Source organism: Miniopterus natalensis, chromosome 5 (genome assembly GCF_054644295.1).
Source record: "Miniopterus natalensis isolate mMinNat1 chromosome 5, mMinNat1.hap1, whole genome shotgun sequence".
NCBI lineage: Eukaryota > Metazoa > Chordata > Mammalia > Chiroptera > Miniopteridae > Miniopterus > Miniopterus natalensis.
Window position 1 is genome coordinate 44,123,732 of NC_142085.1, and position 18,183 is coordinate 44,141,914.

Here is an 18,183-nt window from a genome sequence, read left to right on the forward strand (position 1 = left end):
GTAGGTAATAGGCTATAAACTGAAGCATGAATTTTGATCAAAGTGGGGACTTCTAGGTGTACATATGTTTCATACAAATGAACTTTAGGCGTATTCCAATTGGACCTACTCCGAAGAATGTACCACTCACATAAGGAAATCACTCATGCCAATAGGGACCTAGGGTCTAAAAGAGGTTGAACTATAATGTATTTCCAGGAGATTCCAGGAACAACTACCATCAGTTGCTATGGGTATTGTATTCCTGCAGCACCTAGTATCATGCTGTGTGTTCAGTAGATGGTTAGCAAGTGCAAATTAAACCGAGAAGTGTCTTGTCAAGGTAGTTTTGGAAAGCTGGACAAGGGTAGGTCCTGGGAACTTTTTTCCCCCATAACCTTACTTTTTATCATATAGATATTCCTGTAGTACACACAAAAGAATATGAAATTTACAGAACTACAGGCATCTAGGAGAAAATCGACCAGTATATTAAATTGAATAAAATGTAGGCTGCTGGAAAAATGATCCTGGAGTATTTGTCAATGGCGTGGGTGTCGATCCTCATGCTCATGTAGCTGTTCCTCCGACTTTTCCTCTGCGGGGAGCTCCTCTCCGAGGCCAGGGCGAGCTGCACCATCACCCTGTCTGGCTTCTCGCCGGTGTCTGGCACGTAGTTGCCCAGGTCGGTCACCTCCACGTCGCCGTAGCTGCTGTCCAGCAGGACGGCGCGGGGCTGAGGTGACCCGCAGGTGCAGGGAAGCTGCGGACACAGCAAACAGCAAACACGCTGGGATGCGAGCTCAGCCTCGTCTCTCAGGAGCTGCACGGTGGCGGGGGTGGCCTTTCTTGTTTCTTTTATTCCCTGTTGGGGTGGGGGGGGGGGAAATAATGGTGGTGGCACTGGAAACATTCTAAAATAGCAGGTCTTGTTTTTTGTTTAGCCAAAGTGTACAAATCAACTCTTAGGAATCTTCACGTCATACCAGAGACCAAGAAGAATGTTCGTGATCAGAGAAGCGCCCTGTTCTCCACGAGGTCATTAACCGATAGCAGCCCAGATAAAAATGTTTACAGATAAGGTTGTTGAGAGGCAAAGAGGGGCGAGGGAGGGGGGATTTGAAAGGTGTGGCACTGTGGCAATCGTTTGCTGCTATATAGTTAGTTTTCTGTAAGAGATAACGAGCTGCAGACCGGAGGGAGAAAGGAACATCAGGTGGATGGGAGGTGCTTGAGGTCATGTATGAAGAAGAATTTCCTAGAATGGCGTGTGTGTTTCCCTGGAAGCTTCTTTCATTACAGTTCTATGTTCATAAATAATTTGCCCCACCACGTAAATGGAGCCCCAGACATTGTCCTTTACTTTGAACACTATGAACACCACCAAAGTTAAAGGGACCCGTGTCTTAGTTCACTTGGCTTAGCTTCTCCTGAGATGAGGCGGGTGTGAGTAAATGTTTGAGTGAATGAGGTGTAGCCCGGAGTGAATTCCATGCCTCAGCCTATCCTTGTGTTCGCTCTTATGCCAACCCCATGGAGCAGGTGGAAGAGGGTGTGTCACTACCCCCTTGGACAGAGGACATCTGACCTGCCCAAGGCCCCGAGCGAGGCCAGGCTGCAACCCTGAGCAGGTAAGTGCAGCTCACAGCAAGGTCACCTGCTCCCGCAGCCGCCGCTCCTGCCGCTCCTGGCCCGTGGTCAGGTAGTTGACGGCCGCGTACTCCAGCACCGACAGGAACACGAACACGAAGCTCACCCAGAGGTAGACGTCCACGGCCTTGACGTAGGAGACGCGCGGCATGGAGGCGTTCACGCCCGTGATGATGGTGGACATGGTCAGCACCGTGGTGATTCCTGCAAATAAAGTGAGAAATCTTGTCTTTGGCCAAGCATGCCCGAGGGCTTCACGCCTCTGCTCTTTGTCCCTCCTGCTCCTTCGGCCTACGATGTCTCCGTCTCTGCCCCCCTGTCTGTGAAACACCTACTCAGTGCTCAAGCTTTAGCTTTTATGAAGCTCTCGTGTCCCTCCACCCCTCAAGGTCACCTGTTTCCCCTTTGTATACCTGCATATTCTTCATAGCACCTGTGTCATCTTCTTTTGCTGAAAGCCCCAGACATTTTGGCAGCAAGACCTTTATTTCCATTCAATTTTTTAAAACAAAGGTTACATATATGAGCAGGTATATATATATGGTTCTTGTAACTACTTTTCTAAAAAAATGAAACAAGTACACAGGTTTATTTGACTATTTGTGTCCTTGTAGCTGTCCTCTAGTCTTGTAGTCCCAGGCCTGTATCATTAACTGTCAGGGCACCTCTGGCAGCCACTCCCGAGCAGCCTGCCTGTCTGTTCAGCAATGACCATTTTATCAAGGAGGAGGATGTTAACCTCATTTATAGGAGACGGGTATTTAAAATTAGAACGTACATATTTTTAACACAGTAACTGTTTAAGCTACAGAACAACTGTTAAAGGATAGGGCATTTGTCAATAGAAATTTGCTCAGGATTTCAAATTAAGCTCAGAACATTTGCTTGGCAAACATCAAATCACAGGGGATTGGGGTCATCTTAAGGGCCAGCTCCAATCCAGTTTCACTAAAACCTGGTGGGTCACCCTCTCTCTTGAAACCCCTGAACTGTCTGAGCAATGCTAGTGTGTCATTGAGTGGGTGCAATATTTAAAATGGGGCAGAGAGTTGATGGCAAGTAGTTACCAGTGGAATGTTCATAGAGAGGAGGTTCTCAGACTTGAGTATGCATAAGAATTAATGGGAGAGTATATTCAAAATGCAGGTTTCTGATCCTCTCTCAGGGTTCTATACATATAGATGATATACAGGATTCTTCTTTTTAAAAAATTTCCATTGAAGATTCTGTCACAAAGACCCTTTGGGTCACTTTTGAGAAACCCTGTTATAGAATGTGATTTCCTTATGCAGGTGGGCAGAGAGAGCACCCACAGACCGGGATCGCCCACCCCAAACAAGGCTCAGACAAGACTGAAGATGGGATATTTGCATGGGCACCTGTGGGGACCTGGAAACAGTTTTTCTACCTAGATTTTTCATAATGGCATTTTACCTGTGAATAAAGAGCTTGCAATGTTTCCAAGTTATAATGCAAACAGAGGTTTAGGGCCACTTTGAAATGAAGGGTTTTATCTGGAAGGCATTACTTATATTTTCAGATGCCTGGAATGTGCACTTGAAATATTTCTTACCTAAGGGGACTCTGGCAGGCACAGCTCTGCGGTCGATCCAGAAGGACACCCAGGACAGCATCACCATCAGGGTAGCCGGAAAATAAGTTTGGAGCAAGAAAAAGAAGATGTGGCGACGCAACGTGAAGTTAATGTACAGACGGTTGTACCAGCCTGAGGGACACAAGGAAGGAAAGACAGCACACACCGTAGCTACTCAGCTCCTTCATAAATCAAATTTTATTCATGGAATCACCAACGCCTTAGACACTTCACTGGACCCTTGCCATACCTTTACAAAGTGGAGGTGAGAAAAACCATGGAACCAAGTGATTATGATACCCACACCACATGGATGGACCCATCTCAAGAAATCTTTGACCCCTGTTCGATACATAAAGGGAAATCCTTGAGAAGGTCACTTAAGACTCTTGTTACTCACACTGTGGGACAGGACCCAGCAGCAGCACCATCACCTGGGAGCTTAGAAATGTACCCCACCCCAGATCTATTTAATCAGAATCCCCTTTTAACAATACTCCCCACATGATTCATACACACATTAAAGTTTGAGAGGCACAGACTTAAGCAACCCTCTTTGAATTTCTTTATGGAGGAAAATGTGTTTTAAGTTAAAATATCAAGCTAAGCCCTGCCAGGTGTGGCTCAGCGGCTGAGCATCGACCTAGGAACCAGGAGATCGCACTTGGATTCCCGGTCAAGGCACATGCTCTGGTTGCTGGCTCGATCCCCAGTAGGGGGGCATGCAGGAGGCAGCCAATCAATGACTCATCATTGATGTTTCTATCTCTCTCTCTCCCTCTCCCTTCTTCTCTCTGAAATCAATAAAAAATTAATTAAATGATACCACAGAGAGCTCCCTCACCCCTTCCACCATGGGAGGACACAATAAGAAGGGGATTGTCCATGAGCTAAGAAGTGGGCTTGCATCAGACACTGAATCTGCCAGCACTTTGATCTTGGACTTCCCAGGTTCCAGAACTATGAGAAATAATTTCTGTTGTTTATAAGCCACCTAGTCTACAGTGTTTTGTTTTAGCAGCCCAAGTAGACTAAGACAAGAGGAAATGTCAGAATACTGAAGGTCAAAAGAATGGGAGTCCCCTGAAGAACCAAGACCCATGGATGATACATACAGAAGATAGGATTTGCTCGATTGCCATACTATGTTGGAAGTAAAATGGTGTCCTATGTTTAGATCAGAAAGACTTAAAAGGATGCATTTCCCTCTGTAGTTAGTCATGCAATGTTTTAGCAATGGAAACTGCATAAAGATTCTAGCAAAATCATCCTGAAAGGTGATTAGTCAAGAAAGAGGCAAGGATTGGAAAGAGTGAACCTCAGCTATTAACCTCAGGTACCAGAGGGAAGACCACAGAGCATACCCTCAGGCAATAGGAAGTAGCAAGCTTGTCCAGAACCTTGGTTCAAAAACAACACTGCCCACAGGAAAATGGCCAGTAGTTCTTGCACTGAGGCTCACAAGAAGGTCATAAGGAGGACCCGTGCAAGCAGTATAGTAAGAGAGGGTTGCTTAAGACTGGAGCACTCCCAGAGGGCCTGGTGGAAGCAGAGAGTCTATGAATGGAAATTGACAGGCCTGAAATTGGACTGTTTCTTGCCTGCAGAGGAGGGGGGTCTGGTAATCATATCAGGGTGAGATGCCTGATGCTAAACTGGCAGTGTGATTGTCTCAGATAAGCCTCCTCACATGGCTTATGTTTTAGTCCTTACTGATGTTTTCTAGGTTCTCACTTCTGCTACTTTGGTGGCATCAAAAAATCACCTCCACCCAATGCTCACCACCCTCTAGGCCTGATTTAGGATTCCTATCTTTGGTGTCTAATTCAAGTGGTACAGGCTCTGTTCACTCGACAACCAGTTCACACCTTTTTTAAAATAGAGGCTGACCGGTCCCAGTCAGGCTAGCACTGGCCCGAACACCCTCAGCCCACCCCACGCCCACCTGTGCTGCTGTAGAAGGCCAGCTTAGTGGTGGTGTGGAATTCCTGGATGAGGAACTGGGAGAGCGAGATCCTCTCATCTGTCTTTAAGGATTCATTGCCCTTTTTCCAGTACAACATCAGGTCATCTTCAGTATAGGCATCTGAAAAGATGGGAGATAGCATGAGGCCCTGTGGAAGCTGCCTCCCAACCCTGATCTTCCAGAGAAACTACTAGCATTGTAACACGATCATTTGACTAAACAAACCACAGTCTAAATGAGGCAAAACAAAATCCAAAGAGACAACTCTAATTCTCCCTAGTCTTCCAGAGGTCACTAGATCAAAGCTCTCATGCCTACATGCTTATAATTCCTGCAAAAGGGCTCACTCCAAATTCAACCTGCCATTTATTCCATTAAAGCAAATGAAATTGCTGTTTCTGTAGACCACAAATGGTTAAATAATGCAAAACTGCATATGGTTTCAGCCTAAACCAGGGTAATTTAGCCTTGTCTTCTTTCAAAGTGTAGTGATGCATCATTGATGGCAAATACCTTTACCACTCTCAGGTGATAAGGGCTGCATTCTAGGAAGAAAGGACCCAGAAAGAGATGGAAGCAGAACACGTCCTTTTTCTGTAAGCCTCCAGTTGCTCTTACGCGAGGTAAAATCAAAGAGATTCCCCTATGAGGTCCACTCCCTCTGGCACCACCATTCTCCACCTCTTGCCCACTTGAGGTGAGCACACTGCTTACCCCAGCTGAACAAACCTACCTGCGGCCTTGGCAGATGGAGATAAAATGAGGGACACCAGTCCAGGCTGTTCATGTGTAAACAGTTCTTTCCAAGTCTCCTGATGCTCTATTTTCTTCTTTTTTATTCTATTTCTAACCCTCAACCTGTGTGATGGTTGGTTTTGTGTGTTCACTTGGGCTAGGCTATAGTACCCAGCTATTCAATCAAACACTGTGTGTTGCTGTGGAGATGTTGTAGAGGTGACATTTTCAAACTGTTCACTTCAGGTAAAGGAGATGATCCAGGGTAATCTGGGTGGGCCTGATCCAATCAACTGAGAGGACTTCAGAGCAGACCTGAGGTTCCCCAAGGAAAAAAGAAATCCCAGCTATGGGCTGCATGGTCAGATCCTGCCCAGAGCTCCAGCCTGCCCTTCCTGACAGGCAGGGCGTCGGATTTGTGGATTTGCCTCACAAGCCCCCAGGCTCATGTAAACCAATTCTTTGCATTAAATCACTAGGCATCTCCTATGGTTCTGCTTCTCTGGTGGAACCCTGACTGATGCAACCTGGAAGAAGCAACATTCCGGATGGAGATGCCTGGGTGCACTGGGGAAAACATGCTTCGGGAGCCAACCAGCTTAGTCCTCAGCTCTGTGTCCTCAAGCAAGTTTCATCCTTCCTTGTAGAATGGAGAGGACACTAACCCTCTCCCAGGGATTTTGTGAGGATTAAGTGACAGACTAGGTGTAAAGCCACTGTGCAGTAGGTAGTCACTCCCTTGGTCCTAGAATTTATTACACCATTTCCCCACATTCAGTGCCCTGAAGAGCTGTCCATTTGGCCCCTGCTATGTGTGGGGTCAGCACCCTTGTGCTCCTCGACTAGATGATTGGAACCAGGGGACACTTGATCCACTGTCACAGCCCAGGCAGGCTTACAAAGGTGCCCTGGGTCAACGAGGTTCCTCATTAGGACTTTGACACGGCTGGGAAGTGCCAGTGGCTGTGTGCTGGTTTGGAAGGTGTGAATGAGTTGGAGTTATAGAATACAGACTGTGCCCTTAGAGATCTGGGCAGAGATTGGCACACAGAACAGGTGCGTAGAGACCTAGAGATGTGAGTCCTAGACCCTGCCTCCACCTTGGTCTTCCTGGGGCCTGCTGCTGTACTTTTCTAGGACTTCGTGTGTGCAACTTTCCTGAGGTCCTGGAATGTCCCTGAGACTCTCAACCACCATCTGTGCTCACAGTGGAAATTCCCCCAGGCACTTGTTGCCAGACTTGGTTTTTGTCAGGAAATCCTGTTTGCAACAAAATCTTACTCAGAAGAGTGATGAAACAGATAAAAAATGAGCTGTTCTCATGGAGCATGTGTATGAGTGTTGAGCCAAGGACTTGCCAGGAGACCCAAATTTGCTGACCCTCTACATTCCTCCCCAGGCAGTGACACTGGAATACTATGGAAAACCTTGAGGTTCCACAAAACAAAACCGAAAAACGATGGCCGTAGGCATTAAAAGGATCAATCCCCAATTTGTCCCTGATTTTAAAAAGGTTCAATCTAAAAATTCACTTTAAAGCATAGTGATGAATGAGGAACACCTACTGTTGCTGCTGCTGAAAGTTGGAGGTGTTCAGAGTTACTGGCACAAGTCTACTCACAGCTTTCAATTTCAAGAGAGCACGTCTGTGTGTCCAGGGGAAATCGGCTGAAGTCCATATTGCACATGGCGGTCACTGTAACCCTAGAAACAAGAAAACAAAGTCCAGGTTCTCGGAGGATGCAAAATCCACGTGCAAAATGCAAAAATAAACAGAAAAGGCCTCAGCTTCCTTCCAATAAAGCTGCCTCCTCCTTATAATTCAAAAGCAGTGTGTTAGAGCATAGATGAGCAGTTTATGAGTGATACCCTCCTTGGAGTACTCTTAAGTATTTAAGTTTAACCCCAGGGTTGGTGTGAGGCAAACAAATACCTCTGCTAACTCCTATCACGTTCAAGCATTTTAAAGAAACAATGGTCTCAATCAGTATAACGATGTGAACTACAGACTCATATGGTAATTGTTTCTTAAAAGAGACCGTGAGACCATGCATATACAGGCACACCTCATTTTATTGTGTTTCACTTTATTGTGCTTCAAAGATGTGTCTTTTTACAAATTGAAGGCAAGGCCCTCCACCAGCAAAAAGATACAACTCGCTTTATTGCAGTGGTCTAGAACTGAACCTGCAGTATCTCCAAGGTATGCCTGTATTTGTTCCCCTGTTTAAGATAAATTCAAGTTCTTCTGTTCTTTTATTGATTAGATTGATATTCAATATTTGTGTACAATGTTTCAGGAATAATATTAATGAAGCACTTAATGCCAGTTGCCCAATGCAGTATATATATATTTTTTACAATGTTGATATTCCTATATTGATAATATCTACTAGTGAACATAGATGTCTTTAGTGCATAATTCCATGGAGATCAGAATAATGGGAAAACACTAAAAGATCTTACTGTACCAACATGCAAGCATGTAAAGGTTTTGTTCAAGAATTTACACAGGAAAATAGGCTTCTGAATAAAGGATAAACAAACAGATCATGAGTCATAGAAGAAAGCTCTCCCATACAATGGGGAATCTTACGGCAGGACATGATTAACAAGGCTGATATTGAACACGCTATTTTTTTCTTCAACCACAGAAAATTGGCTATGTAGAAGTTGTGGAAATTATATAGATAATTCATGGCCAAAAAGAAAAAAATACTTTTAATTTAAATGGAAATTTCAAGGAAAAGAGCTTTCTTGAAACTGAATTATCCAAATATTTGTCTTATTTTCTTCATTCCATTTGGTATGGAATGTTTGTTCCGGGAGGGATTTTGTTTTGCTAGCAGCTGGGTAGTCTCATTTCCCCAGGGAATTCTGATAAACAGGTTGTGTTGGTGGCGGGAGGTTATCAGACTGGGTCTGTGCACCCTGACTTGATGTTTTTCCATGTGTAGCCCTCACATTGAACAAGCACCGTCAGTCTGTGGTGTAATCCAACCCGTGTCTGTTTTTGTTTCCCCAAGTCCCTTTAAATTGATTCTTCGGAGGATCTTCCGTCATCTTTGATGGAAACTTGGCAGGTCCTGTGATTTTTCTGTTTACTCTCAAGTAATAGAGCGCCAAACCCTCATAAGTAACAAAACACATCTCAATTCAGAAATTAAAATAATTTTGGTCCAAGGTGTTAACCAACACTTCCAACTTCATTCAGGTTGAGACTTCTGCTCTTCCTCTCAGCTAAAATATAAAGTTGGCATTCGAGTGGTCGGTTTCTGCCCGCCTCTGATGCCCTCCTGCATGGATGGGCGTGAGAAGAGAGGAGGCAGCAGCAGGGCTGTTCTTCGGCTAAGTGGCTTCACAGCCTCTAGGCCTGCTACACGGCGGAAGCTGACACTTTCTTTCCTGAGTTTTTCATTCCCACTGCTGGCACCTTCATTCCTCAGCAGCTACTCCCCGCCCCAGCCCTTGATTCGCCACCCGCATCCCATCCCACATACGCTGAACTATTCCCAACAACACTGGCAGTGCAGGCCGATCCCACCACAGCAAAAACTCCTGGCTCTCCCCCCGGTGGTTAAACAGCTCTTCTCTTACCCTCTAACTACACTCTGTCCCAATGGTAGGCACACACGTACCAAGCTCTCTGAGTGGTCCCAGTGCAGCCCACTCGTGGCATCCCCACAACTCTTCCCAAGAAAAATCTCACAGATCTTTTCATCCTTCCCCATCATCGACTTTTTCGTATCTTGAGGTTGACTGGGAGTTCAAGAGCCATGGAATTGGTTTCCCAACATTTCCTTAATACAATCTACCAGCATGATGTAGCATCGCATTTGCAAATTCACTTATTATTGTGTCTTGGTGCCTAAGAAGCTTCAATCACTATCCTGTTACCCGTCTCTCCCTGCCCCTCCACCTGCTGTATGGGGTCCATACCTCTACTTGCATTCTAATCATCTGATTTAATGTCTGTCTCCTCCACTAGCCTGAAATCACACTAAGGGCAATAACAAATCATTTCATTTTATGTCTCCAGAGCTTAAGACAGGACCTAGCAGGGCTTTCACTTATTGCTTTTAATAAAAATGTATTCTGTTAATCAATGAAAGGCTGAAGTGGGAGGATGGTATATTTATTACCAACTCTGTTGCTAACAGAGTTGACAAAGGCCAGCTACTCTATGTTTTCCCCAAAATAAATCTCAATGTGGTAGTCCTCAGAAGCTTAGGCCTCATTTTTTTTTCCTTTTAAATCAAACAAACCCATGATTTTATTTGCAATAAAAAGTCAAATCATCTGTGTTTAGACACAAGGAGGCTCACTGACAACTTTGATTCTGAACACACAAGTTTTCCATGCTCTTGTTTTCTCTGTTCTGCCTCTTGCAGTCACACCCAGCGATGTACTGAATTAGACATTTACCTGCTCATGAAGGCCAATGACTACATTTTTAGGAGGTTTGCAAGCTGGTTGTTAAAGATAGCCATTATTAAAATTAAATTATATAAACTTAAAATTAAACAAGTTACACTAAAAATAAAAGTAAGAAATATTTAAAACTCACTTCCTAATTATTTTGCTACATTTTTCTATTATCTATACTCCTGAAGTTACCTACATCTACTATATTTACATGGTGGAAATACTATCTAAAGGTGTGCTATACCATCCATTTCTTCCCCACTCTGCATTCAGTGACAGCAGGTTGGTAGCTTGAAATCAGCCATGATGGGCGTATCTACACTACAGAAACCAGCAAATGCTGCAAGTCAAAGCTTGATTTATTGTTTTGTTGATTGTCTAGACTTAAGAAAGTGCCTAAATAAAGCAGACAAAACCTGAAAGGGTGTTATGTCTATCACCATTACATGCCAAAAAAAAAAAAAAAAAGGGAATCAGAGAGCTGAAAGAAGGAGGTCTTTGAAAAAAATGCATTATTTATTTCTCTGACTTCTACTAGAGAAATAAAACTTTTATTATAATAAAGCTTTTCAATTGAAATGTAACATACAAGATAGGACATAAATCATAACTATTAGCTTGAGAAATTTCCCAAGTTTATTTTCAACACTGAGCAATTCTTTATTCATGTGTACAAGTTACTTTCCTTGATGTTAAAAAGTCGACAGCTCCTGAAAAGTTGGAAGCTAGCTATTCAAGGCCAAAAAGCAAAATAGCTGTTGTGGAGCCAATGATTTTCTTGGTTGATAAGACAGATGATTTGCCTCTCTTCCCATGCTTCGGGTGTAAAAACCAAACAAAAACGAGCCTCCAAAGCCTTACCTGAGGCTGTAAAGCACTTTCCCGTCGGGCTGGACCCGCAGCATCACATTGTCCGTGGTCGTGTCGTGGATGAAGGAGCTCTTGGAGTGCACGAAAAACATGTCGGGGACCCAGATCCTCTTCACCAGCCGGCCATCAAACGTCATGCTGAGGTTGTTGGTGCTCGGGAAGGACAGCCTCTCGTCCTTCCAATAGTGCCTTAGGTATAGGGTCATGGTGAAGTCCTGGGGGCCAACGGCAGAGAGGAGAACCCTACACAGTGAACCCCCTGGGGGTCAGCAAGACATTCTCTACCCCTGAGGAGCCATCACCAGGCTGGGAATGAAACTGAGCTGCCAGCACTGTGTCCCTCTGCCTGAGGGCTCCCAGGGCCACACACAGGGCAAGCCAGAGAGTGAATGCCTCTGGAAGCAGCCCTCAACCAGACAGTGGGGTTGGCAGGTGAGGATGGAGGGTTGGATAAGTGCCCCAGCTCCCTGGCCCCTCAGTTGGGATAACCCTGAAGTGTGTCCCAGAGTACCCAATTGGACAGCGTTTCACACCCCCATAGTAGCCGCTTTGATGGCACTGCCCTTTCTGCTTCCTTCCCTTCCCTGTCTCACCTCCCCACTTTCTTCTCGTGTTTCCTGGAATCAGCTCTCAAATAAACTCCTCGAGCTAACATACTGTCCCAGGTCTGCCTCTTGGGGAATCCAAACTAAGATAAGGTCTTCAAAAATCCTAGACTAGGAGTTCTAGACTGTTCCATTTTTCTTTTTTAATCTAAATCCAAAGGTGAAAAAAAGGGACACTCCTGCTTCTTCTGCTTTTCCACAGCCAGACAGAATCTGCAGGAGTAGGATGTGCCTGGCTACTTGGCAGCTGCCACCTTGGACCCTGCTGTATATGCCTGAGAGCCTTTGCCCAGAGAACACATCCTGATTCCAGGAGCCTGGGCCCTGGCAGAGGAAGATCAACTTTGTCATCTGGCTCTGTTTCAAACGAATTGGGTGGCTTTTGGCAAGTGTCTTAACCTCCCTGTGCCATCTGTAACATGAGTGAAGGAATGCCCCCCGCCTGGGCAGCCGTGAGACCCAGTGAATCCAGGTGAGCAGTGCTCTGGCCTAGCACAGGCCCTGTGTGGATGCCCTTGCCGGAAAGAGAAGCACTTACCATATCAACCTCTGAGATGCTGTCCAAGCTTTCTACCTGCACATCCACTCCAACAGGAATGGCCGGGCCTGCGGACAGGGCATGGCAAGAGCATTTATTCTTTTAACTTTTACTTTTACTATGGGAAATATAGGCATACAGAGCACTTGCCCTGAAACCTCAGAGTCATGTCGGATTTGAAGGTCTGGTGCTCCCAAATGCCATGCCGAAGTCAAACCAGAGATAAAAGGATGAAATCATGGGCTGGTTCCCTGGAATATTCCAGCAAAAGTAAAAGAAATATTAGTCTTAATCGTCCAGGTGATTCTGAAACAATGAAGTTAATATTCAGCATTCCTGGGTGGTTACACACGTTCATGTAATGCAGGGGTGGAGAATATCCGGCCCATGGGCCCTATACAGCCCTCGAAATCATTTGGTCTGGTCCTGCCAACACAACCGCATGGGGGACTCAAAATTCAATAAATCTAGGAGCTTTTTTCATAGCTAATTTTTAAGTTGATGATTTTGTACGGCCCAAGAATGATGTTTTAAGTATCCAAATGGACCTTGGCAGAAAAAAGATTCCCCACCGCTGATGTAAAGGTACAATGAAGACCGAGGTCAAAGTGCATCAGAACCAGATCTGACCAGAGGAGTTACTCCTTAGCATGAGGTTGACCACTTTCTTTTTTATATTTTCCTCCTGACTGCACCCTCTTTCCTCATGGAGTCCAATGCCTCGGCTGGCCATGAGAATGGCATTGCTTGGTAAACAGGCACCCAGACCCACAGTCATCCTCAGATGATTTGCCAAGCCCACAGATCTACATCTTTGCTACGTGATGGAGTAGCTGCCAGGGAGGGACATGATACATCAGGGTGGCCTTGAAGCCGTTAGAGTTTGTTTGGTTTTGTTTTGTTTTTGCATTTCTAGGCCACAAAAATTTAATATTCATAAAGGGTAAAAAAATCCAACAACATTCTAGAGGGAGTGAGTTGCTGCCCATTTTCCTCCCTGCTTTCAGGCATGTGGGGCAGGTGTAGAGCACACCTGGATCATCCATGTGAAAAGGTGGGTTTGAATCCAACAGCAGCAGATTATGAACTGGATAGAGATTTCCTTCTAGAACCTATTTATTCTTTGGGTGAAAGTGACTGGAAAAAATTAAAGGCAAGAGAATTATTTCTAAAATAAATATTTTTTCTAGGAAAAAAACCCATAAGGAAAAAACCTTATTTGACACTAAGAGAGCTGAAATCTGGCAGCTTCAGGCTAAGCTTCAAAGGGCTTTGGCATCCCTCTGTGCTAAATGATTATTTTCTCAAGCTATTTTCATTTAATTAAACCCAGCAGTCGACTCTCTGCCCTCAGATATGTACCCAAGGTTCCATCTGCCAGCTCCCAGATGAGAACAAATTTAGTCCAAGGTTGTTATTCAGAGCATTTTCAGGAGGCAGTCCTGTCTTCCCCTTGCCCTTCCCACAGCCAGCTGCTGGCGTCAGCAATCCTGAGCCATCCTTGCAGGAGCAGAGGCCTGAGGAGAGCTTGGCCTGCTCACTGACCAGCAGGCACTTTCTGAGAGTGTGTTCAGCAGAGCTTGGGCAGGGCCCGGCAGGGCAGATGCTCAGAAGATGCTGTGGGCTCAGTGCTTTGTTCACCAAGCACAACCGAGGCAGACCTTATAAAGGGAGAGCAAAGCTGGACGGTCCCTTGGCTTGATTTTTGCCCCAGGCAGTCTGATGGACCCAAAGAAAGAAGACAATCCCCACGAGTACACATCTCATACCTCCGAAGCCGGGCCTCATGCTGAAATCATGATCATCTATCCGCAGAAGCTGCTCTGACTTTGTCGGTGGTGATTTGGTAATGTCAGGGCTTCGTTTCAGAATTGGGCTGCCAAGGGGGAAAAGCAGGTTGACCACATATTCTAATTAAGCCAGATAAAAATCCATTTGCATTCCGGCTTGATCTTGACAGGTTTGATGGGGTATGTTCATTCTTCTTTTAAGCTACTGGATATCCTCCATTCCTTTCTCCAGCCTTCTGGATAAATGAACTGACCCCGAAGGTCCAAGACAGTGATTTGGAACCATGGCTGAGGAGCTTTAAAACACCAGTGTCTAGGCCCCTCCTCAGAGTTTCTGATTTGGGTGGCCTGGGATCGGGGCCTGGACATTGGTATTTTTTTAAAGCTTTCTAGAGTACTTTAATGTGTAACCAAGAATGAGAACTGTTGGTCTCAGTCCCATTAATAACTCTAAATGACCCCAAAGTTCCTGGGTCATTTGGGGAGGGCTTGAGCTACAGGGCAGGGGCACTGGCTGTGGTCTGAGCCTGGCACCCATGGCTGCTGTTGGCCCATCCTGTGGAAGGAGGATGGGTTTGCCGTTGGATCCAATGTCAACCATCCTGGCTCCCTGAGAGCAGCTTCTTGTGCTTCTGCTTCTGAATTGCACCAAGGACCATTTTAATATATTTTCACTTTTTTCTAAATAGGTAATATGTTTGCAAGGTTTGATAATTTTTTTTAATCCCCACCTGAGGATATGTTTATTGATTTTTAGAGAGAGGGGGAGAAAGAAGCATCACTAGGTTACTTCCACTGTCTAAACAGTGGTACATTGTGCATTATTATGAATATCATGCATTATATGCAGCCACTCAAATGGACTTTAAGTAAGTAAACTCGTTCACAGAATCTCATTAAATGCAATAAAGTTACAAAATTATATGCACAAAATAATCCCAGACTAGTTAATATTCAACATATGCTTAGGGAAAAAAAAACACTGGAGAAAAATACACAACAATGTTAAGGTTGTTTCTGGGTTTGGGGATTATGGGTGATTTTTGTGTGTTTTTAAAACTCTTTTCCCATTAAAAAAATTTTAAATAATGGTCATGTATGTCTTTCATAATTAAAAAAAAGTTCTTCTAAGTAATTTTTAAAAGAAAATCTATTTTGCTCTCCAGGACTTCTCTTCATCATTGGTGTTTGCCAAGTCGCTGCTCTAACTCTGGCTTAGGAGAGACGCTGAGAAGCTTTTGATGACAACCAATAGGGTTTGTTGCTGCTGTTGCTTTTAATCCTCATGAGCACATTTGGTTCAAATAATCTCTATGGCTGCACCGCTCCACAAATTCCACTTCTTGCTCAAGCAACTTCTGACTGACAGAAACAGGGCATATGGCGTGTGCAGAGCAGAACTCACCGTGACCACCGGCTAGTTCAGCTCCCTGGTTTGCGATGTTGCTAAAACAGCCCATGGCGGGTACTGTGAGCTATGGCTGCTGTTCAGGAGCCCACACGTGGAGCCCCCTCTCCAGCCCAGGAGGCCGCACTGAGGAGCCAGACACCCAGCCCCTGCCCGCCCCAAACGAACCCCCAACTTCAGAAAGCTGGATTTCCTTTTATACTAATTTAAATTTCCAACCTCTATTCATATTTATATCCAGAGATAAAGGCAGCTGAGGCTCAATTTGGACCTAAGGCTGATGAAGAACCAAGAGTCAAGAATGCCCTTACTGCCTCCATTTCCTCCTCAGTAAAGGGAGAGAGCTAGGTTACATTTTCTCCAAATGTCCTCATTTATTGATGAATGTCGGGCAGGCGGGTGTGCAGGTATGTCCTTACACGCCAGTGTTGTCATCAGAGCTGCCTAAGTGACTCTGAGTGTGGAAGGGCCAGTCTGGCTCTGCCTAAGCTCCCTCCTCTCGGGCTGGTACAGCCAGAGCAGCACGTATCCATGTTGGCAACGAGCAAGCAAGCTGGTCTGCAGGCAGATCCCTCCCGCACCCTCCCAATCTAAGGATCTTTCTAGCCATTATAGCTTGAAGAAAATGGATTTGTTTTCTTTTAAAATGATTTTCAAAAGGACCCACAAATCCAGCAGAAATAATTAGGACTAATAGAATCATTCTCACTAATTCGAGGTCCCATTTTTTTTTTTTAGAATTTGCAGATTTGTTCCAACTTAAGATGCAGATATCAAATAACTGCCTTTTTTTTTTTTTTAAATAAATGTGCCTATACTGTATTCTTTTTTCCAGACTATCTCTCTCACCTAGGAGAATTCATAAGAGATTTAGGAATATGCAATGATAGCAATATGTCTGATATAGCATCATTTAAAAATAAAACATAATTCTAACTTCCTGAAAGTAGGGAAGCAGGAGAAGAAAGGGGAAAGGAGGGAAAAGGCATCCATCTGGAGCACCGTAGGCTGGAAAGGAGTCCAGAACAGCGTTGCAAGCTTGCTTTGCACACCTTCTCCCTGAACCCTCACCCCTAAGCACCCACTCACCTGCCTTTCTTAGGCATCTCGTGGATTTCTCTTCCTCGCCAGTGCACTCTGCTTTCAGTGGCCAAAACCCATCCCCACCACAAAAGGATGACGCCAGCTTTCATATTCTGGACAGCCAAACAGTTCTCTCAGGAAACAGCGAAAGGAAGAGGCTGTTGTGTTTCTCTCTTAAGACATTATTGGTCTGTTCATTATTAGAAGGATGTTTACTCATGAAAAAAATAAATAAACACCACCCCACAGTATGTAATCTGGAGAGCAGGAGAAAGCAATTTCCACTAAACCTGTAAATCCTCCTACGTCAGATGTCAGGGATTTTCTGGACTGAAGTTGAAGTCCTGTGTCTCTGTCGAACAATTATTTTGACTGGCTTACATTAGTTCATCATCAGATGCAGTAAATAAATATGTTGGTAAAAGTCTGTATTTTCTGGTCCGATGAGTCGAAAAAAGCAAGAAGCGAGTCAAAATGAACCAAAGCAGTTTCCCAAATGAGAAACGTCAGAGGCGCTGAAGTGCGTGGTATGTCCGTAAATGTGCTCCTTTCTGCGTCTATTTTAAGCTTCCAGACAGGATGATTTGCCTTCGCTGAGGATTGGACGGCTCCCCACCCCCACGCCATCCTGTGGCTGAACCAGTGGAACCTCAGGGCTCGGACCCTGGGCATGTGGTCTATAAGTGGCTGATGTTGGGAGGGCTGAAGGGGCAGAGCCTTTTTCTTCTTTGTCGCACACAGAAAGAACTAAATGTCCTTGTCAGTTGTATTATTCCTATTATGAACTTCATCAGACTTTTCACATTTGAAAAAGACTAGTCATAAATTAATAATGGCCATCAAGTCTGTGTTATCTAGTGTTAAAAATAAGACATCATGTGGAGGTGGGGTGCAGGTGGAAGGGGGCATACAGGGGATAAGTGGTAATATAAAATATAAAATAAAATAATAAAAATTTTAAAAAACAACAAGACAACAGGCCCTGGCCAGTGTGGCTCAGTTGGTTGGGCATCCTCTGGGGCACTGAGAGGTCACCAGTTCAATTCCTGGAGGGGGCAGGATTGTGGGCTGGATCCCTTCTAGGGGGCATGCAGGAGGCAGCCAATCGATTGCTGTTTCTCTCTGTTTTCCTCTCTCTCCCTCTCCCTTCCACTCTCTCTAAAATCAATAAAAACATGTTTTTTAAAAAACAAATAAGACAAAAGGCCCAAAATGGAGTTACTTACCCTAAGCCCCACTTCACCAAACCAAGACTTAATTAGTTTTGGCTCTCCCAGAAGTGGAATTGTAAACCAGGCAATCGGGAGTCACCTGGTCCCTGCTTAGGGCATCTGCCTGACAGACAGACCCCTGTGCAGAGGACAAAAGTTTCCTTCTTCCCTCCTAGGTTCTTTGGTTGGTCTAATAATTAAATTGACACAAGACGTATTAACATGAGAAAAATAAATTTAGTTTCATATGTACAGGAGCTCTATAAAAAGATGAGACCCACAGAAATGACCAAAGCAGGAAGCTTTTATACCTTTTAAACAAAGAAAAA

General features: G+C 44.7%; 1 protein-coding gene across 1 annotated transcript; it reads right to left on the reverse strand.

The window, feature by feature from the left end:
* Positions 1-448: 448 nt before the first annotated feature.
* GABRR1 (gamma-aminobutyric acid type A receptor subunit rho1) lies at positions 449-16,762 on the reverse strand. Its single transcript, XM_016208114.2, has 9 exons — positions 16,650-16,762; positions 14,132-14,238; positions 12,363-12,430; positions 11,211-11,434; positions 7,546-7,628; positions 5,169-5,309; positions 3,203-3,355; positions 1,637-1,833; positions 449-742 (listed from the first exon to the last, which is right to left on the reverse strand). The coding sequence occupies exons 1-9, from the start codon at positions 16,751-16,753 to the stop codon at positions 449-451; spliced, it is 1,371 nt and encodes a 456-aa protein (XP_016063600.2). The 5' UTR covers positions 16,754-16,762.
* Between the last annotated feature and the right edge of the window lie 1,421 nt (positions 16,763-18,183).

Excerpts from the sequence above, each read along its gene's own strand:
- GABRR1 (XM_016208114.2), bottom strand. The coding sequence starts at position 16,753 with ATGAAAGCTGGCGTCATCCTTTTGTGGTGGGGATGGGTTTTGGCCACT. Across the intron at positions 12,431-14,131 it reads CATGAGGCCCGGCTTCGGAG|GCCCGGCCATTCCTGTTGGA; the intron begins GTATGAGATGTG and ends CCCTGTCCGCAG. Across the intron at positions 5,310-7,545 it reads CTCTCTTGAAATTGAAAGCT|ATGCCTATACTGAAGATGAC; the intron begins GTGAGTAGACTT and ends CCATCTTTTCAG.